We start from the raw sequence: 22,637 nt of genomic DNA, 5'->3' as shown, positions 1-22,637 counted from the left end.
GCTGACAACCTTTCTGCCAGATTCCAATCAATATTCCTCATAAAGTTTATACTCAGTGGCCAATATAACAGTTCCACCAGTACACCTGCTCGTTAATGCAAATCAGCCAATCAGGTGGCAGCAACTCAATGTGTAAAAGCGTGCAGCCATAGTCAAGGCGTTCAATAGTCTGACCAAACATCAGAACAGGGAAGAAATGTAATCTAAGCCTCTTTGACCATGGAAAGATTGTTGGTGTCAGATGGAGGGGTTTGAGTATCTTAGAAACTGCTGATCTCCTGGGAATTTTATGCACAGCAGTCTCTAGAGTTTATGGGGAAATAGTGTGAAAAACTAAAAAATACATCCGGTGAGAGGCAGTTCTGTGGGCAAAAATGCTTTGTTAATGAGGGGGGTCAGAGGAGAATGGTCAGACCGGTTCAAAGTGATGGGAAGGCAACAACAACGTAAATAAGCATGTGTTACAACAGTGGTATGCAGAAGAGCATCTCTGAATGCACGGCAGAAGAGCATGAACATACACTCATTGGCAACTTTATGAGGTACAGGAGGTACCTAATAATGTAGTCACTGAGTGTATAATGGCAAAGAAAGGATGTACAATAATGAAATTTCCATAGTGATGGAATCTATCAAAATAGCCTCAGGGAGCTTAAAGTTTGCAAACACCAACCTTTTCTCTACATCCTGCTCTTCCTCAGAGTCCTCATCTGAAGAGAACTTTGGAGGCTGCCATGCGGTTTTGCGTTTCTCTATCCGTTTCCTCTGTTCCCTCAGTTGTGCAGTTTCTTTCTCCTTCTCCTCTCTCTTCAGTCTCCTGAAGAAACCTTGCCCTTGTTTCGCCGTGTTGACCAACTGCCTGACAAATAAGAGCGTGGTGTATCAGGATTACGTTTAGAATCTCTCTGCACACCTCACTGAACCGAAACCCACCAAGCAGCCAAATATTGTGCATAAATTACCCTCCAGGAAGAATGCCTTTGTTTCCACAATAAATGCCATTATAGTTCTATATTGTGTTCCTGTTTTATTTTTACACATAAACACAAGAGATTCTGTAGATGTTGGAAATCCAGAGCAACACACACAAAATGCTGGAGAACTCAGCAGGCCAGACAGCGTCCATGGAGAGGAATAAAGAGTTAACATTTTGGGCTGAATAAAAAGGTGCAGGGGTGGGGGTGGAGAGGGAAAGGAGCACATGATAAGCTGCAACTGCAATAAATGACATCTGAAAAAGTCATACCAATACAGGCATTGTATTGCGAGACCCCTAAGAACTGAATGACGTTGGCAACCTGCACATTTGTAACTTTCAATAATGACTTCTCTTGAAATATTTAGACTAAGTACATGAGCAAAATGAGGTTTGATACCTGTCTGCATTTTGAAGCAGCCCAGAACCTAACCCCTGCAGCACTGCAATTTCAGGGGATTTAGTGCGAGGAGACTTGAATCACTTCTCTTTTTCCCTGATACACTGATAATCACATTAAAACAATCAAAGTAAAATCTTAGGGATTCTTCATCATCAAAGGCATTCAGAAAGCCAGTGTGAATTAGATGGAAAATAAGTCAAATCAGGAGTTTTCTCTCTCCATCCACTGCAAAGGGGTTTGCAGAAAACACTCTGCTGGAGGATCAGCAGGATGAGCTGCAGAATTGTTGGTGTTTGGTTTGAGACCCTGCATCAGGATTGACATTGGAGAGGGAAGGTAGAATGAGGAGAGAGGGAGAGGTGAGTAATTGCTGATGTGTCATGCACTTGTATCTAATGGTGGAATTCCTCACCAATTTTTTTTCCCCAAACCCTGTTCTAAGATGACTAAATATTTGCCACTCTCTTCTGCATGTAGATGTTCACTCTTTCAACTAACAGAGATCCTACTTCTGTGAAAGAACTGATCTAAGTAAGCTATTGTCCCAGCTCAGACTTGACTTAATTGGTGACAACCTTTGATATGGTCCTGTAATCCTCAATCTGACAGTAATATGGGTCATCCAATTTTGATTTCATCCGTCTCCCTCTTCTACGAGTAGTTGAGCGTGTAGATGCCCCTCCTTATAGATCCTGCCTTGCTGCCTGCTAGATGTACGGTAGACTTCCAGCAGGTCTAGGATAATCAAATCCCACACAGCCTGTGGAGCATCACCTTCAGAAGCTTTATTCACCTTGAAGGAACAGATAGACAATGTCAACGTTCAGGGTTATATGTTGCTTAGTCTCCTACCTGCTTACGTCGGGGATGGAGGACAGGAGTTCTGGGAGACGGAGCTGTCTCTGGCCTTCAAAGCAAAAAAGCTTGAAGCCTAACATGTTTGGTTGTAAGGTCATGAACGAGTCATCCTCTTCCTTAAAGTCACAGAAAACATGTGTGTCTGACAGTCAAACAAGAAGCCCGCTCCAGGACAGCACTGAGTAGCTGCTCTTGACCAGGTATATTGTCACAGCACTCCATCTGAAGGGTTGCAACGACGTGGCATGGCATGGTATCTGTTCCTGTTTTAATGCTGACTCTGGAGGTGGCGCAAACAGATCTGCTTGGTAGTATCCAGCCGTAGCCTCAGATACTGCTTTGGGCAATTGGCTGGAAAGCCACCAGCAGCAGTGAAAGATGGACCGTAGTTACCAAAACTGAAGCACAACCAAAGACAGATCTGTCAACTCTTAAAAACTTTACAAACCTTCTGACCCTGTGTGAACAACTCCAGTTGTTTTCATCTACACTGTTTTCAACAGTCAATGCATTTCAGCAAAGTGTCCAATGTACAATGGACAGAAGGAACAGAAAACACAAGAAAATAGGCCTTCCACTTGGCCCTGCAAGCCCTTCACCATTAACTATGATCATAGCTAATCTATCCCATGCCTCAGGTGTACCAGATTCCCATAGCTCTCAAACCCTTGCCCTTTCAAACATGTATCTAGCTCCATTTTAAACACTGCTAATGAGCAACCCTTCACAACTCTCTAGGGCAGAGATTCAACAGCTTCTGCAAAGAGAGATTTCTGTATACCCTGGTCTTGAAACTTCTCATCTGAGAATCTTCCACTAGTGAAAACATCTCACCATTTATCCTGTCAGTTCCCCCCTGGGATCTTATATATTTCAGTAAAATCATTGGTCATTCTTCTAAGTTCCAAAAATTACCAGTCAAACCAGTTTAGTCTTTTTTGACGGAACAGCTCTGTCATTCCAGAAATTACCCCAATGAATCTCCTTTGTACTGCTTCCAATGCTGTCATATCCCTTCTTAAGCAAAACAACCTGAAACCTTGCACAGTAGTCTAATACAACTTTCATATTTCTACCTACAATCATTTGGCAATTACAGCCAGTGTACCATTTGCCATCTCAACTACCTGCTGCAACTACCAGCTAAACATTTGTCCTTGGATAATGTATGTGTTTTTATTAAGGCAGCTCCAAATACGATTATGGGATAAGGTGCATTACTCAGACATCCTGTTTGCATACGTAAATAACACAAATGTAATCCAATACTTACTTATTAATCAGTCACCATAACAACTACAAATGTCGAAGTGTTGATACCATTACATGTTACCCAACGATTTTCTAAATGACGAATTATTTGCAGCATTTCTAGTTCCACCAGAGCTCTGATAAAGCAGTTGTTTGCATAGAGCTACTATCTTTTATTTGTGTCTCAACAGCATGTCAAGGAATCTCAACAGCATTATTAAGAAAATTAACATGCTATTCACAGTGAAAGCAGAGCCTTAATTAATGCTGACTGTTCACATGGAAAAAGAAAATCCAGTCAATTATTTTCCTTGATACATGTATTATAGAAGCAGTGTGTACAACACAAAGCTGATGCTTACACTGGGAACATAATCGCTGGAGTTGAATAAATGAGTATTGACTTCAGGATTCTCTTCTGAGCTTTCATCTTCCACAGCTAATCAAGGCCATAAGAGAAGAAAAGGGTACAAGCAGAGAGAAGTAAATGGAGAGCTCCACGGTGGCTGGTGATTGCCAAACTCAGAGTCAGAGAAAAGTTATTATCCTGGTGTGCATATGTGACTATATGTTGCCTTGAAATTCATTTTCTTGCAGTCACCAGAGTCTCTGAAGCTTGTGGATATAGAAGTGTTTTATTCAACAAAAATGAGCACCAGGCATCATACTGAGATGCTCTTGGAGGGAGAGGTCTCCCAGCCTAATATTACTGTACATGATATTTTTAAATGTTAAAGATCAAGGGTAACAGCAGGACAATTCTACAATTACAATGAATCTCCAATGCCTCCTTTGAATTACATGTAGTTTTCACACACCTCCTTCTTCATACCCACATTAAACACTCAAAATGAATGTTACTCAGCATTGTCTGGTTTACAATCAACTCCAGGGTACAGTTCCAAGAAAACTATTGTTCAGGGCAGCATTTTATGTCCAACATACAATCCACATTCATGTCTGACAATTGGTCGCAGGTGCTATATACCCTAACTCCAGAATATACCCTAACAAAGGCATTTACAGAAAAATAAAGAAACACAATAGAATTCATGAAAAACTATACATAAAAAGACTGCCTAATGCAGAAAAAGAATAAATAAACCTGAGAACATCAGCTGTCGAGTCATTGAAAGTGAGCCTGTAAGTTATGGAATCAATTCAGAGCTGAGGTGAGTCGTTATCCACAATGGTATGGGAGCCTGATGGTTGTAGAGTAATAACTACTCCTGAACCTAGTGGTGGAGGTTCCTCGTGCTGGCAGCAGTGGGAAGAGAGCATGGCTTGGATGCTACGGGACGATGATAATAGATGCTGCTTTCTTGTGATGGCATTCCTTGTACACATATGCTCAATGGTGGTGTAGTCAAGGGGTGCATAATTGAAGGAAGGGTGAGGTTGTAGTAGTGCAGCACGTGCTAGTTCAGTGAGGGGTGAGGGGTGAGGAGGGTATTATTGGTGATAGATAAAGATTCCATGAAGAGGTCAGAGACTGGGGAGAAGCTAATGAGAGAAACATCATTAGTCTGCAGTGCTGAGGAGAGTGGTGCAGCTGCTCTGGACTTATGCTCTGCATCTTACCCGGTTTAACTTGCTGTGTTTCCTCATTCACAGGGAATCCTTAAAGACCAGCCGGCCTGAGACCCAGGTCATCTTTGACCCGCATAAGCTGTGATTTGAGCTTCCTGACGGGTTTGTGGATGGTATTAATCTGGCATCTCTTCAAGATCCTGGTGATCCTTCCAGAAACTGTGTGAATATAGTGAAGACTGTCAGTAGCAACGGGTTCCTCCTTGTTGTTAGATTTCCTGATTTTTCCATCATTGGCCCTTACAAGGGCCCGATTGACTTCCTTCACCTTGTTGCTATTCTGTAGAAACATCACACATAATCGCCTTAGTTCCTCGAGGAGATTCTCTGGGTCTGAAGTAGTTCAAGTCACAGCTTATGCAGGTCAAAGATGACCTGGGACTCAGGTCGGCTGGTAGATACAGGATTCCCTGTGAATGCAGAGCAGCATATATCGGCCAGATGGGATGCTCGGTGGAAACCCGCATTAAGGAGCACAGGAGGTTTATCCACTTGGGTCACCAGGAGAAATCAGCAGCAGCAGAATATTGAATTTGACAGCGCAAAACCACTATGCTGCTCCAATAGTTTTTTTGGGTCTGCCTAGTAAAGGAAGCCATTGAAATAAAACTAGAGGAAACTTATTTTAACAAAGACGAGGGTCTCGCTCTAAGTTAGAACTGGTATTTGATGGTAAACAAGGTGGGACAGTCCCTGATGAAGATGTCAGAGCTTGTCATCAAAATGTTGGTCATAATTGATGCTGTTCCTCGCTAGCCCAAGAAGAGTTTATTAATCATCAGAATGTTGCCTGGACAGAATGTTTTAACTATGAGGAAAAAAAATGGATAAGCTGGGGGTGTTTTCCTTGGAGTGGTGGAAGCTCAGTGGTTCTGATCAAGGTATACAGGATGAAGGTAGATGATCAGAAACATTTTCCCATGTCAAAGGTGCCTAGGATCAGAAGGCATTGGCCTATGTTAAGGAAAGGTGTTTGAAAGGAAGGAATTTTCCAAAACAGAGAATGTTTCAGATCTAGAAAGCATTGCCCAAAACCATGATGGAGGAAGGTATTTTCGACTTAAAAAGTATTTAGATAAGCACTTGATTTTCAATAGGAGGCTATGAACCAAATGTTGGTAAATGGAATTAATATCGATAGCTGCCTGACGTGGTGAGCTAAACGTTGTGTTTCTGTGATGTATATTTTTGACTTTCCTTTGAAAGAAATAATACAAGAAAATATGAAATAAAAACTGCAAATTCACTGTCATTCAAACCAGTGATCCAAATTTAAACTACCATATTTAAGCTATCTTTCAGTTTGCTGTGTATTTCCATTGCTAACTGTGGATAGTTTGTAGGACAAATGGACAAATGTATTTTCAGCCCTGGAGAATCAGAATCAGGTTTATTATCACCGGCCTGTGACGTGAAATTTGCTAACTTAGCAGCAGCAGATCAATGCAAAATGTAATATAGAAGAGAAAAAGCAAATAATAATAATGAATAAATAAGTAAATCAATTATATTATACATATATTGAATAGATTTAAAAACATGCAAAAGTCAGAAATACTGTATATTTAAAAAAAGAGTGAGGTAGTGTCCAAGGGTTCAATGTCCATTTGGGAATTGGATGGCAGAGGGGAAGAAGCTGTTCCTGAATCGCTGAGTGTGTGCCTTCAGGCTTCTGTACCTACTACCTGATGGTAACAGTGAGAAAAGGGCATGCCCTTCATGCAGGAGGTCCTTAATAATGGACACTACCTTTCTGAGACACCGTTCCCTAAAGATGTCCTGGGTACTTTGTAGGCTGGTACCCAAGATGGAGCTGACTAGTTGTACAATCGTCTGCAACTTCTTTCAGTCCTGTGCAGTAGCACCTCCCCACCCCCCACTAGCCCACTAGACAGTGATGCAGCCTGTCAGAATGCTCCCCACGGTACAACTATAGAAGTTTTTGAGTGTATTTGTTGACATGCTAAATCTCTTCAAACTCCTAATGAAATATAGCCACTGTCTTGCTTTCTTTATAACTACATCGATATGCTGAGACCAGGTATATTGGAATCAAATACTGCAATTCCAACCCTTCATTTAGGTGGATCAGAATATCACTCATAAGCACTTAATATCAGTTCATTTAAACTTTTATTCATTTTATACCTTACAACCTTACCTTGCACCTCCCATTTCTACCTCCTAACTAAGATCCATAAACCTGCCTGTCCAGGTTTTCCCATTGTTTCTGCTTGTTCCTGCCCCATCAAACATATATCTGGATATGTTGACTGTTTTATCCCTCAGGTTTTGACCCTTCCTATCTACATTAACTTTGTCTCCAACTTCCAAACTGCCCTCAAAGTTACTTAGTCCATTTCCAACACCTCCCTCCCCTTTTTCTATCTCTGTCTCCATCTCCGAAGACTGTCTATCTACTGATATATTTTATTAACCCACCGACTCTCACAGCTATCTGGACAATACCTTTTCCCACCCTATACTTGACAAATACGACCACTTTCTCTCAGTTCCTGTCTCTGCCATATCTGCTCTCAGGATGAGGGTTTTTTTCCCAGAACTACTGAGATGTCCTCCTTCTATAAAGAAAGGGGCTTCCCTTCCTCCAACATCAACATTGTCCTCACCATACCTCTTCCATTTTGAGCACATCCTCCTGCCACCACACCTGGGATAGGGTTCCTCTTGCCCTCATCTACCACTCCACTAGCCTCCGCGTCTAGCACAGAATTCTCCATAACTTCCACCACCTCCAACAGGATCCCACTGCCAAGCACCTCTTTCCTCCCCATCACTTTCCACAGGGATGGCTCCCTAGGCGACTCCCCTGTTCATTTGTCCCTCCCCATTGACCTCCCTCCTGGTGCTTATCAGCAAGCAGAACAAGTGCCACACCTGCCCCTACACCTCCTCCCTCACTACTATTCAGGGTCCCAAACAGTCCTTCCATTTGAGGTGGCACTTCACCTGTGTGTCTGTTGGAGTCATCTACAGTATCCGGAACTCCTGATGTGGCTTCCTGTATGTCGGTGAGACCGACTTCGATTGGGAGACACTTCGCCCAGCACCTATGATCTGTCTTCCATAAAAAGCGGGATTTCCTGGTAGCCCCCAATTTCAATTCTACTTCCCATTCCCATTCCAACACGTCAGTCCACGGCCTCCTCTGCTGCTGCTTCTCCCACCCCTCATCCTCACCACTTTCTTCAGAGGATGTATCGAGAGCATCCTGAGCAGCTGCATCACTGCCTGGTTCGGGAATTGTACCGTCTCGGATCGCAAGAATCTGCAGCGAATAGTGAGGTCAGCTGAGAAGATTCTCGGGGTCTCTCTTTTCCCGCCATTGCAGATATTTACACTACACGCTGCATCTGCAAAGCAAACAGCATTGTGAAGGACCCCACGCACCCCTCATACAAACTCTTCTCCCTCCTGCCATCTGGCAAAAGGTACCGAAGCATTTGGGCTCTCACGACCAGACTGTGCAACAGTTTCTTCCCTCAAGCCATCGGACTCCTCAATACTCAGAGTCTAGACTGACATCTACATCATTTATTATTATATTGAAATTTGTCCTCTACTGCACCTATTGTCTTGTTTATTATTTATTTATGTATTAATTATTGTACTGCCCTGCATTGTTTTGTGCACTTTATATAGTCCTGTGTAGGTCTGGAGTCTAGTGTAGTTTTTTTGTTGTTTTACATAGTCTAGTGTAGCCTTGAGTTGTCTCACATAGTCTAGTGTAGTTTTGTGTTGCTTCATGTAGCACCTTGGTCCTGGAGGAACATTGTTTCATATTTACTGTGTACTGTACCAGCAGTTTATGGACTCCTTCCATCCTGCGCACGGACTGTTTGAACTGCTTCCGTCTGGTAGGCGCTTCAGATCCCTCCAGACTAAGACTAATAGGCACTGGAGAAGTTTTTTCCCTACTGCGGTCACTTTGCTGAACAGTTAACTGCCGGCTAACTATTACTTGGATTGCATTACTTGTATGTATAATCTATATTTTCATTTATATTTATCATTATTATTGTTATGAGCAGAGAGACAACATCTGCCGAAGTAAATTCCTTGTATGTGTACAGGTACTTGGCGATTAAAGTCTGATTCTGATTCTGATTCTGAAATGACAATAAAAAGTGACTTGACTTAACTTGAAACCACACTCAGGTTGGAGGGACAACACCTTATATTCCATCTGGGTAGCCTCCAACCTGACGGCATGAACATCGACTTCTCGAACTTCCAGTAATTGTCCCCACTCCTCTCCTTCACCATTCCCCATTCCCAGCTTCCCTCTCTCATCTCATCTCCTTAGCTGCTGCTCCTCTGCCTTCCCTTTCTTCCATGGTCTTCTGCCCTCTCCTCTCAGGTTCTCCCTTCTCCTGCTTATCTCTTTCACCAATCAACTTCCCAGCTCTTTACTTCACCCCCCCCCCACTCTCCCAATTTCACCTACCACCTTGTACTTCTTCCTCCCCTCCTTTCCTCTTCTTAATCTGACTCCTCATCTTTTACTTCCAGTCCTGATGAACAGTCTCAGCCAGAAATGTCAACTGTTTACCCTTTTCCATAGATGCTGCCCGGCCTGCTGAGTTCCTCCAGCATTTTGTGTGTGTTGCTTAATCTTATACTTTCTGACCAGGCTGTTAAACTCATCTAACTACAATTCTGTTTGTAGGCAACAAAGTATTTAACAGCAACTCAGAATGTCTGTATTTAACTACAGTGTCTTGCGTGTGTGTTGTTCCTGTACACTTTTAACCTTTTGCCTGTTTTATATGTTGTTGTAGAGTCACCTGGGAAACTAATTACAAGGCCTCTTGTAGCCAAGGCAAAGTATTGAATAACAATGGTTTCTAAGCAACTAACAGCACTGGCTCTGAACTTTACTGTGAGCATAAACCAGTACTGCACCAACAACACCTATACACGATTTTACTTCCTCTGATTATGGTATTTTAACTCTGTAGTTTATCATATCTCCATTCATATCCCTATGATTTAGGATGCCATTTCTTCCCTTCCCCTTCTCCCCGTTTCACCTATCACCTGCCACCTTGCAGTTCTTCCTAATCTTCCACCTCCGCACCTTACTCCGACTTCTCATCTGGAAATTACCAGGTGAGTCAAATGCCAACATCTAATTATTTCAAAATAAACAAATAGTGGATTATAAAGCTTTGCTACTGGACCCACATACTCCTATCATCCAAATAGGCAAACATGATTTTGCACAATGCCACTAAACTTCTCTACTGCCAGGAAATACATTCTGGTCCAAGCTGGGGAAGATCCAGCCCAAATAATTTGTGCTCTATTTAATGGTCTGTTCAGATTATTGGTTGCATTATAGTTTGATTTTAGTGCACAATAAAACTTAATGGAAAGTAGAGAGACTTATAATAAGCCACACACTTTGTGATTTTCTTCTGTGCCTTCCATAAATCTGCCATGATAAATCATAAAGGAGTCTGAAAACACACAATGATAATGCAATCATGTTTTAACCAACACACTGGAAGTTGCTGCCTCAGTGCATATTTCAAACACCCTACAGCAGTCATAATATCAACTTTAAGTGGATTGGAATGGTCTTTAGTCTTTAAATTGTGCTTTTGATTTTTTGTCACTGGAGCGGTTATTGAAAACAAACCAAGACTGAGTACGGGGGTTGGCACTGTATGATTGTAGGCAGCCATTGATCCCAGGCTTTGTGCCTCTGGTGGACTGTGTCCACTCCAGGGCGCAAGCCTGGGCAGGAAGATTTGAAGAACCGGCTGCTGCCCGTGCAGTGGGCTCCCCCTCTCCACGTCACTGATGTAGTCCAAGGGAAGGGCAAGCGCCCATACAGCTTGGCACCAGTGCCGACTCAGAGGCTGCCAGAGTGAAGTTGTAAACAACATCAAACTGCCTCAGGGACCCCAGCTCCGGATTTCTTCCTCGGGGTTTACTCCCGAAGCCTTTCCCATGGGTGGGTATGGCCGCAAGGCAGCGTCGGTTTAAAATCAGAGTTTTTCTTCTCCCAGGCGGGCTACCGTCCAAGGCTGACGAGCCCCACCCACCTGCTGTGCTTCCAAAGTAACAGATTTCCAAATCGAGAACGGAACGTTCGATCCTTTATTGCAGAACCAGCAAAGGTGAACAATCTTGTAGCGACAAAAAAAAGCTAACAAAACTAAAACTAGTGATATAGTGAAATTAACGTCCCAATTAGCATAACTTAGCAGTCAAACTAAATTTAGCGTAATGGAGAAATTAACGATAAACAAAAGAAAATTGCCCCCAGCTCAATCTCTGGCTCTAATTAGACTAAACTGAATTAAGCATGAATATGAAACTATAGTCTTTTGCTTCTACCACACCCCAACCCTTGTGAGAGGTTACCATTTATAAATGCGCAACACAAAATACGGTACAGACAAATAGAAAGTAGATACATGGCTCCTACAGGCACTGAGGAAGGAGAATTTGTGTAAAAATGGGGAGTTTGTTATTGAAGTATCTATTAAGTTTGCTATTTAAGGATCTGGGTCTAAAATCGCAGCTTATCAAGTGTGCAGTGTCTGACTCCCAACTTGAGAGCAAAACAAGAACAGACCTGTCCAACGAAATCTATATCAAGTACAAGCACATTAACACCGAAGTGTTTCTGAGGCCAACAAAGCACAAGAATGGGGTAAAAGTATTTGTTGCACAGTGACAGAGGCAAGAATGCCTAAAAATTAAAAGGTGCCCTAAATAATTGTTTCAGAGCAAGTGAACAAATGTGTGTGTGAATGGAAACTTACAACCTGCCAGTGGATGTCTATGCATGTGGTCAGGCTCTGCCTTGCATCATTGTGTCAGATACATGAAAGAACCAAAATAAAAGGTGCAACTCTAATGTAACTCTAATGTAGCCCGACTTTCCCACTAAGTTTTACTTTGCACTGAGATTAAATCACAATAACTGTGGCCATGAAACGTATCATGATAGGACAGATAACTTTGCTAATAAAGTTTGACACCCGACTAGTTCCCCAACCATTCCCCACTAAATGCATCGTGTTCTAGAGAGAGAAAAAATTTTTTTTTGCAAGTTTCATTTTCAATTGTCCCTCTTATGACAAATATACCTCTGGGGCCCACCACTTCTGTCAGAAATTGCCCTTCACTATGCAGGTAAGTGATTGAAGTTGATCATTTACGGCAAGTCTGTGGAGTAATTGGCTGCCAGCGCATTATGAGCCATTACCTTCATGGAGAAAATGGACAAAGTCTGGGAAAGGAGCCAAGACAGTTGCGTGTGTAGATCTGTGTGGAGTGGCTTGAGAGACAGGTGGTTTTGCTCACAAATTAATTCAGTCTCTTTGTATTTAAAAACAGATCAATACCAATGGAATGAAGTATAGTCCGTGACCGAACAGCTGTCACTTACCTTGTTCTTTAAACGCTTCAATTTGACAATTTTTCAGGCACATGACTGTCATTTTGTTGATGTAGACTTGTTTTTCACTTTATTAAGAAGTTTTCCTGATCTGGATGATAAGTCTGAGCTACAGCCAGTGTTTACATAGACAGCTGAAAATACTGACAAGTGTACATCGAAGAGAACAGGCTGTTCGACTCACAATGTTGTGCCAACACTTCAGCATACCCTAAGATCAAAGTACCCTTCCCCCACATAGTCAGATAGTGCAGAGGGTTCAAGAAAGTGAACCCTCAGAGGCTGACATGCTCCGATGGAGTACCTGGTAGGTTCTGAAAACCTGCGTCAACCAACTGGCGAGTGTGTTCAAAGGTATTTTCAATCTTTCATTGCTGCAGTCGGAAGTTCCCACCTGCTTCAAATGGGCTAAAATGATAGCAGTGCCCAAGAAGAGAAAGGTGAAGTGTCTTAACAACTATCATCCAGCAGTATTCACATCTACATTGATGAAGTGCATTGAGAATTGGTTTTGGTTAGAATTAACTCCTGTCTCCGTAAGGACCTGGACCCACTGCAATTTACATATCTCCACAATAGGTCTAGAGCAGATGTGATCTCATTGGCTCTTCCTGCAGCCTTGGATCACCTGGGAAATACTGGTACTTAGTGCAGACTGCTATTTATTAACTACAGCTATTTATTTACCACAATCGTTCCTACAAATCTGATCGAGAAGCTCCAAAACCTGGTCCTCTGTACCTCCCTCTGCAACTGGATCCTGGACCACCAGAAGACCACAATTTGTACAGATCAGAAATAACACCTCCACCTCACTGATAATTGACACTGGTGCAACTCACGGATGTGTGCTTAGGCTACTGCTCTGCTCTCTCTACACCCTGTGTGACTGTGTGGTTAGGCACAATTCAATTGCCATCTATAAACTTACTGATGATAGCAGTAAATTCTGCTACCATTGTAGCAGAATTCCTAGATGATAACAAGATAACATACAGGAGTGAGGTATATCAGCTAGTTGAGTGGTTTTGCATTAACAGCCTTGTACTCAATGTCAGTAGAACCGAAGAATAGATTGTGGACTTCAGAAAGGGTAAGATGAGGGAATACACACTGGTCCACATTGCGGGATCAGAAGCGGAAAGGGTGAGCTATTTCGAGTTCCTGTGTGTCAACATCTCTGAGGATCTATCCTGGGCCCAACATATTGATGCAGTTACACAGAAGACATGGCAGAGGCTATATTTCATGAGGAGTTTAAGGAGATTTTGTTTGTCACACTTGCAAATTTCTACAGATGTACCATGGAGAGCATTCTAACTGGCTGCATCATTGTCTGGTATGGGGGACGGTGGCAAGTGGGGCGGGGCTACTGCACTGTATCGAAGTAAGTTGCAGAAAGTTGTAAACTCAGTCAGGTCCATCATGGGCACTAGCCTCCCCAGCATCCAGGCCACTTTCAAATAGCAATGCCTCAAAAAGGCAGCATCCATCATTAAGGGCTCCCATAACCCAGGGTATGCCCTTTTCTCAATGCTACCATCAGGGAGGAGGTACTGGAGCCTGAAGGCACACACTCAATGATTCAAGAACAGCTTCTTCCCTCTGCCATCAGATTTCTGAATGGACATTGAACCCATTAACACTACCTCACTACTGTTTTGCACTAATTATTGAATTTAACTTTTATATGTATTTCCTGTAACTCACAGTTTTCATTAAGTATTGCAATCTACTGCTGCCACAAAACAATACATTTCACAACATACTCCAGTGATATTAAATCTCATTCTGATTTCATTTCATCCACGTGCCTATCTAAAAGTCTCTTAAATGTCCCTAATGTACCTGCCTCAACCACCACCACTAGAAGTGCACTACTCTCTGTGTCAAAAAAATACTTCTGACATCCCTCTATACTTGCTTCAAACACTTTAAAATTATGACCTCTTGTATTAGCCATTGCTGTTCTGAGGCAAAAAATGTTCTGGTGTCCACTCTACCTATGCCTCTTACCATCTTATACATCTCCGTCAAGTACCTCTCATCCTCCTTCACTCCAAAGAAAAAAAGCCCTACCTTGCTCAATTTTTCCTCATAATACATGCTCTCCAATCCAGGCAGATAAATCTCCTCTGCGCGCTCTCTAGTTTCCATATCCTTCCTACAATGAGGCATTCAGAAGCTGACACAACACTCCAGGTGTGGTCTAACACTTTCATAGAGCTCATTATCCTGTGGATCTTGAACTTAATTTGCCAAGGTAGCATTTCACACCTTTCACATAAGGACTGGACACAAGCAAAGCATGTAGCCTCATGCTGAAGATACATGAATTAGCACCTAATTGAACTCTAGGTAGCAAAACAGAGTGCATGACTCAATCTGGACCCTCGCTTCACCTGTTCTCTCACAATCTGAATATAACAGCTATTTAAAGGGTCTTTCTCAGGCAGGATTATTGCATGAGATTGAGAATACCACAAAGTGAAGCCACTTTTTAAAATCACAGCTTCAGCTTACATCCACAGTGATGAAGTGTTTTGACAGGTTGCTGATGAAGCAAATCAACCCTTGCCTGAGAAGCGACTTGGATCTACTTCAGTTTGTCTACTGGCACAACTGGTCAGAGCAGATGCCATTTCATTGACTCTTCACTCAACCCTAGAACATCTGGACAGCAGAGATGCGCACACCACGATGCTCCTTATTGACTACAAGCTAGGCATTCAATAATATCATACCCTCAAAACTAACCAATATGCTTCAACACCCTGGACTCAATACCTCCTTTTGCAATTGGATCCTCAATTTCCTCTCTTGTTGACCCCAGTCAGTTCAGAGTAGCAACGTCTCCTCCACAATCACCATCAGCACAAGTGTACCACAAAGCTGTGTGCTCAGCCCCTTGCTTAACTCAACCAACTCAACTTACACTTACGTTTGCGTGGCTAAGCACAGCTCCAATGCCATTTTTAAGTTTTACCTCACCACTGTTGTAAGCCGAATCAAAGGTGGTGATGAATCAGCATATATGATGGAGGTTGAAAATCTAGCTGAGCGGTGCCACAGCAACAACCTTCTATTCAATATCAGCAAGACGAAGGAGCTGATTATCGATTTCGGCAGGCGGAATCTGGACAGCCATGAGCCCCGCCTCATCAGGGGATCAGAGGTAGAGAGGGTCAGCCACTTTAAATTCCTCTGCGTTGCCATTACAGAGTACCTGTCCTGGGCCAACCACTCAAGTGCAATTATGAAGAAAGCACAGCATTGCTTCTACTTCTTCAGATGTTGCAAAGATTCAGCATGACATCTATAACTTTGACAAACTTCAACAGATATGTAGTGGGAGAGTATATTGACCAGCTGCATCACAGCCTGGTATGCAGACACAAATGCTCTTCAATGGAAAATCTTACAAAAAGTAGATGCGGTAGATGCGGTAAAGCCCTCCTCACCATTGAGCACAGGAAGGCAGCATCCATCATCAAGGACCCCCACCACCCAGATCATGCTTTCTTCTGTCTGCTGCCATCAGAAAGAGATTCGAGACCCTCAGGATTCACACCACCAGATCCAGGAACAGTTACTCCCCCTCAACTATCAGGCTCTTGAACCAGAGGAGATAACTTCACTTGCCCATCACTAAACCGTTCCTACAAACTATAGACACACTTTCAAGGACTCTTCAATTCCTGTTCACTGTATTTATTGCTTATTTATTATTATCATTTCTTTTTTTATTGTATTTGCACAGATTGTTGTCTTTTGCACACTGGTTATCTGCCCTGTCGGTGTGGTCTGTCATTGATTCTGTTATGGTAATTGGATTTGTTGAGCATGCCTGCAAGAAAATGAATCTCAGGATTGTATATGGTGACATATATGTACTTGATAATACATTACTTTGAATTTTGAACTTTGAGCTCCTTCAATTTCTTTATAGGTTTGTGACATGGATTTTAACAGCCACAACTGGGCACATGACAAGTGGTGGAGGTTAAAGGCTGTAGGGGTCATGGCACTGATGGCAATGCTTGAGGGGTAGTTACAAAGTAATCACCACCTAGGCAATCTTCTGGCGTCCAACCCTCCCCACTTCCCCTACAATCAATCAGCCTCTGCTGGTGCGTTTGATTTAAACTTAACAAACTACAGAGGCCTCAGAAATTTGGTTTACACTTACTTGGTACCAAATAATTGCTTAGAAGCTAAACTGTATATAATGCTTTTTAAGAACTTGTGCAATAAAGTCAGTATACTGCTCAGGCATGGACCTACGTGGCAAGTGTTTCATTTGAACAGCTGAATAGGGGACAGATAGAGCTGCAAGGGTCACTGTGGTGAACTACATATACCTGTCTGGACACGCCCCCCTCCCCCCCCCCCCCCCCGCTGACTGCTCCTGTGGCCCCTCCCACTGACCATGGCTCCTCCCACAGACCCCAGTATAGTTGAGATAACCACTGTGGTGAACTACATATACCTGTCTGGACACGCCCCCTGCTGACTGCTCCTGTGGCTCCTTCCACAGACCCCTGTGGACACGCCCCCTGCTGACTGCTCCTGTGGCTCCTTCCACAGACCCTGGTATAAAGGCGATTGAGGTCTGAGTCCGGCCTCTCAGTCTCCAGGAAGTAGTATGGTGGTCACTCACTGCTTGTTCCTTCTTCCAGTCAATAAAAGCCGATATCTTGCCTTATGTCTCAGAGTGAGCTATTGATGGTGCATCAGTCACTCAGAATGTTAGATGGGCATTTGCTGTTTTGAGTTATCTGAGATCACTGCCTGTGCTTTGTTCCTCCTGAAGTCATGCAGGAGGGGGACAAGAACCACAACAGACTGAGGCATTTGTCATTTGGCATTCCTTGAACCACAGTACCATATAACTGGATGGCCCAGCTGGGAAACCTGAAGCTAAGTGAAAATTCTTGTTTACATCCTTGATCATCCACCCTTACATTAAGACAACTCCCACACAAACCTCAACCTTCACTTACCTCCTTGATCACACAATAATGAGCGGTCTTTGACCTCTCCTGATTTCCCCCTCTATACCTCAATAGCCTGTCCATAAACCCTTTCTTCTACACATGATGGCAGGTTCCCAATTCCTCCTCTCTCCCCCACATAGGAGCAACTGGTCTCAATCACCATCTTCCCCTAGAATAATGACCTGGTTCCAACCCCAGACACAGAGCTCCTGGGGCTGACCTCCCAAGGCCAACTCAGGACTGGGCAGCATGCTTCTGCCTACAGATTTGTGCCGCACCCACTCAATTTCACCTAAGGTCCAATAACCGAATGACTGCTAGTTTACTCCAGCGGTGCTATTCTATTACATCCAAGAAATACACTAGAATTTTTGGAGTTGCTACTTTCTTTTCATGTGCTTTGGTTTCAGCACAGGAGTCCTGGAGCTGCTAAGGCTACTCACATCCTAAAGCTGAACAAAATAAATATTTAGTTTTTAAAACTTGAAGAAGCTAACATTCTGGCCTTCTAGATTCATTGTTGAATTTGGAGAAACTAGGAACTCTAACTTTTCTTTCTGTCTGTACCAGAACTGGACATTCAGGCCTCTTGTAAACAGAAGAGATTCTGCAGATGCTGAAAATCTTGAGGAATACACACAATATGCTGGAGAAACTCGGCAAGTCAGGAAGCATCCATGGAGAGGAATAAACAGGCTATGTCTTGGGCCGAGACCCTTCATCAGGATTGGAGAGGAAGGGGAGGGAGGGGAAAGAAACCAGAATAAGAAGCTGGGATGAGAGAAGGAGTACAGTCTGGCAGGTGATAGGTGAAGTCAGGTCAGGGGTAAGCTGGGTTGGTGGGAAGAGGGGTATGAAGCTAGGAAGTGTTTAGTGGAAGAGGTGAAGAGCTAATGAAGAAGTGATGGTCATATAATAGAGCTACAACCAGAGAACTCTGGCATATGAATCTGTTCACAGGTGTACAGGGGAAACGCCTTGGCATTTGAGATATTACAGCAGAAGCCAATGCTGAGAGAAAGAGATCTAAAATATTGGACATTCGGTAGGTAAATTTCAGCTACATAGAGTCTAACAGAAAGCAGAATTAATCTTTGAGAATAGCAGCAGATCTACTCATTGGATAGACACATGGTAAGAAAAGTTTTGGAGGGATGTGGGCCAAACAGATGTAAATGGCACTGGTTTAGATAGACAACTTAATTGGCCTGGGTTAGTTAGGCCCAAAGGCCTGATTCTGTGCTATACATCTCTATGACTCCACTGTCAACTAATATGCATTACAGCAAAAGAAAATACATCTGGTACTCCAGAAAGACCATGCACACAGGTCTTCTCTTCCTCATTACAAAACGGACCATTGCTGAGAAGTGCGCTTCCTGGTCTACATGGTGTTATATTCATTCACGGCAGATCTGAACAATTAATTGCTCAGCCCTTCTAAACGACCATTGAAATTTCATATCAAGTATGTTAAATCCTTTAATCTTGATTAATACTTCCACTTCTAAATTCCCCATATGGTAATCTGTCCTAGTTGATCTTCCATTTATTAAATTCTTATGAATTCCTGATTTATTCAATCTTGCTTAAACAGTTCAGTGATTACAGTTAATGCACTTTAGAAAAGTATCTTAATTAACATCCATTTCTTAATGTGCATCATTAATTAAGAGGCTGAAGTGATGACAGACAGACCTCTTCATTGTCAATGAATGAACATATTAAGTCCTGACCTAAAGCAAATAAAATTCTCATCTCCTCCCCTATTTTTCAACACCTGCTCTCCTGAAGAGCCAACTTGCTCTTCAACAACCTGCTCAAGTTACTGGATTGCTTGTGCCTTCCCTAGTCATGTGAATGGTTAGATCATAATGGGAACACTGTGTACAGTTTGGGCTACAATTATATTAAAAAGACATCCAGGTATCAGGGATAATGGGGAGAAGAGAGCAGTTGGCAATATGGTTTGCATGGTTGATCAAAGAAGACTGAGGTTCTACCTCTAGTGATCAACATGTGTTTCCTTTCTTTTGTAAACAGAAAACTGAGAGATGATTCATCAAGGTTAATTAAAATTCTGAACAGTTTTCATAGAGAAGAGGCAATAAATGTTCATGTAGAAGTCCAAGGGAAATCTTTGAAACCTTTGCTTAGTGGATATGGAGATTGTGAAACTTACCAGCATGAAGAGTCACTGGAACAACTTATTCAAATTTTAAAGTAAATTTATTATTGAAGGACATACATATCACTATATACAACCCTGAGATTCATGTTTTTGTTGATAAACTCAAGAAATCCAATAATCATAGTGGAATCAATGACAGACCACACCAATGGGGTGGACAACCAAAAGACAACAAACTGTGCAAATACAAAGAAAAAAAGAAATAATAATAATAAATAAATAAGCAATAAGTATCAAGAACATGAGTTGAAGAGTCCTTGAAGTGTCCATAGGTTGTGGGAACAGTTCAGTGATAGGCATGTGAAGTTGAATCCCCTTTGGTTCAAGAGCCTGATGGTTGAGGGGTAATAACTGTTCCTGAACCTGGTGCTGTGAATGTTGAGGCTCTTGTAACTTCTTCCTGATAGAAACAATGAGAAGAGAGCATGACTTGGGTATTGGGGGTCCTTGATGATGGATGCTACTTTCCTATGACAACACTCGATGCTCAATGGCTTTACTTGCGATGGACTGTGTCATATCCACTACTTTTTGTAGGATTTTCCGTTCAAGGGTATTGGCGTTTCCATATGAGGCTGTGATGCAGCCAGGTAAATTCTCTCCACCATCTATAGAAATTTGTCAAAAGTCTTGGACATCATGCCAAAACTTTGCTAACCCCAAAGGAAGTAGAGGCGCTGCTGTACTTTCCTCATAATTGCTCTTATGTGCTGGGCCCAAGACAGGTCCTCTGAAATGTTAACACCTAGGAAGTTAAAGCTGCTGACTCCTCCACCTTTGATTCCCCCAATGGGGAATGGCTCATGGACCACCAGTTTCCTCTTCCTGAAGTCAATGATTAAGTTGACCTTTTTGACATTGAGTATGAGGTTGTTGTTATGGCACCACTCAGTCAGATTTTCAATCTCCCTCCTGTATGCTGATTCATCACCACCTTTGATTCAGCCTTTGACAGTGGTGCCATCATCAAACTTAAATATTGCATTGGAGTTATGTTTAGTCATATTGTCATAAGTGTAAAGTGAGTGGAGCAGGAAAGTAAGCACACAGCCTTGTGGTGCTCCTGTGCTGATGAAGATTGTGGAGGAGATGATGTTGCTAATCTGATCTGACTGGGGTCATTTTTATGGATGTACTTGAGGAAAAAAACCAGATAAACAAATGAAAGAGGATTCTATAGAAGGTTATGCTGACAGAAAAAGATGTAGAAGGATTGGAGGTGGCTCAGGTGAAGGAAAACCATTAATGTTCTAGTAATCAAATAAATATTAGAAAGCTATTCCATCAACAAGACATCATAGGTGACTTAGCTTAATCCTGTTGACATCCATTGACCTCAATGGGTCTGGATTACAATGGGCAGGCAGTTATATTGATTGATTTGTTTTTATTTGTACAGTAAGCCCAACAGTTGATCCAACTTCACTCCCTCATTAGAGATCAGGTGGAATGAGGAAATGAATCTAACATCTTCCCACCCTTTGTCTACTAAGCCACTTGCCCATTTAGGGGCATTTGAGGGAGGTGTTATTTTCTTCTTTTTCACATGGCCGTTTCATTGGAAGGGAAACAGCAGTAAAATTAAGCAACAAATTCTTCGAAATCTATCAACTTAAGATAACAGAACTCAAGTGACTGAAATAAAAACTGCCGGAGGGAGTCAGTGTGTCAGACAGCAAAGGGACTGTGGACCTTTCAGGCCCTGCATCAGAACTGAGTAAAACACGGATGCTCGTGATCTAGTTATGAAGCACTTGGAAAATATCAGAACTTAGCAGGTCATTTTAACTTTGGATGAAGCAATGGAGACAAGTCATTGTTATCTTTTTATTTTGTATTCTACACTTCCTCTCCTCTGTCTCAAGATTCATTTATTTATCACACATACTGTACACAGAAACATACAGTGTAATATGTCATCTGCGTTGGCAACTAACGCACCCAAGGGTGTTCTGGTGGCAGCCCACAAGTGTCAGCAAATTTTCTGGCTCCGACATAGCAAGTCTGTCCTTCACGCTGCCCAGTAAGGCAGACAGCATAATCATAGACCCCACCCAGCACAGACATTCTCACTTATACCCTCTCCCATCTGGCAGAAGATAAGAAAGACTGAAAGTACGTACTACCAGGCTTAAGGACAACTTTAACATCACTGTTATAAGACTATTGAACAGTTCCCTAGGACAATAAGATTGACTCTTGACCTCATTATGATCTTGCTCCTTATTTACCTGCACTACACCTTCTCTATAGCCGTTACACTTTATCCTGCATTATTTTATTGTTTTACCTTGTATTGCCTCAATGTACCGTGTACTGAATTGTTCTGTATGCAAGACAGACTTTTCACTGTACCTCGATACATGTTGCATTAAACCAAACCAAACCTTTCCTGATGGCACTGGACTCCCTGCTGTGAACATGATTCTACCAATATTCATAAGCATGTACTATCAGGATGTACTATTTATAATTATGAGTAAACCTGGTCATATTCTACTCTCCATCCCAGCCCTGGTGGTATTGGGAGCAAATACAGCACCAAAACCTCAGTCCTGGCTTGACCTGAATTAATTCAAACTTGCCATCGTCCTGGGCATCACCTGCACAAAGAATCACTATTAAAGTTTCAGTCAATGACCTTCCATTATAATGGGTTCCAACTGACCACAAATATTAACCCTATTTGTTTCTTTGTCACCAGCTCGACCTCTTGAAAACCTCATTTTCTGTTTTTATTTCAGATTTCCAGCATATGTGGTATTTTCGTCTTTCGAACGTTCAAGCCTCGAGAGTTCAATTGCTCGCTGTGATGCTTTACTCTTACCTGATGTGCAACAGATCCTTACTGATAGTTTTCAGGTCTTTGTCTTTGTGCTTCAGATGTATATGATTTTCAGCAGGCATCTAGGGAATTAGAGCAGCATTAAAAA

General features: G+C 42.4%; 1 protein-coding gene across 2 annotated transcripts in view; it reads right to left on the bottom strand.

Moving 5' to 3' along the window:
• Positions 1-22,637, bottom strand: part of LOC132404221 (coiled-coil domain-containing protein 60-like) — a 98,808-nt gene that overhangs the window by 63,892 nt on the left and 12,279 nt on the right. For both annotated transcript variants that reach the window (XM_059988310.1, XM_059988311.1), the window contains 2 exons: positions 22,532-22,611; positions 674-859 (listed from right to left, as the gene is read on the bottom strand). In XM_059988310.1, the coding sequence (XP_059844293.1) occupies positions 674-859; positions 22,532-22,611 (266 nt within the window). The remainder of the gene's footprint in view (positions 1-673; positions 860-22,531; positions 22,612-22,637) is intronic.

The sequence above is a fragment of the Hypanus sabinus genome, chromosome 13 (genome assembly GCF_030144855.1).
Source record: "Hypanus sabinus isolate sHypSab1 chromosome 13, sHypSab1.hap1, whole genome shotgun sequence".
Classification (NCBI taxonomy): Eukaryota; Metazoa; Chordata; class Chondrichthyes; order Myliobatiformes; family Dasyatidae; genus Hypanus; species Hypanus sabinus.
This window is presented reverse-complemented; position numbering and strand designations above follow the sequence as displayed.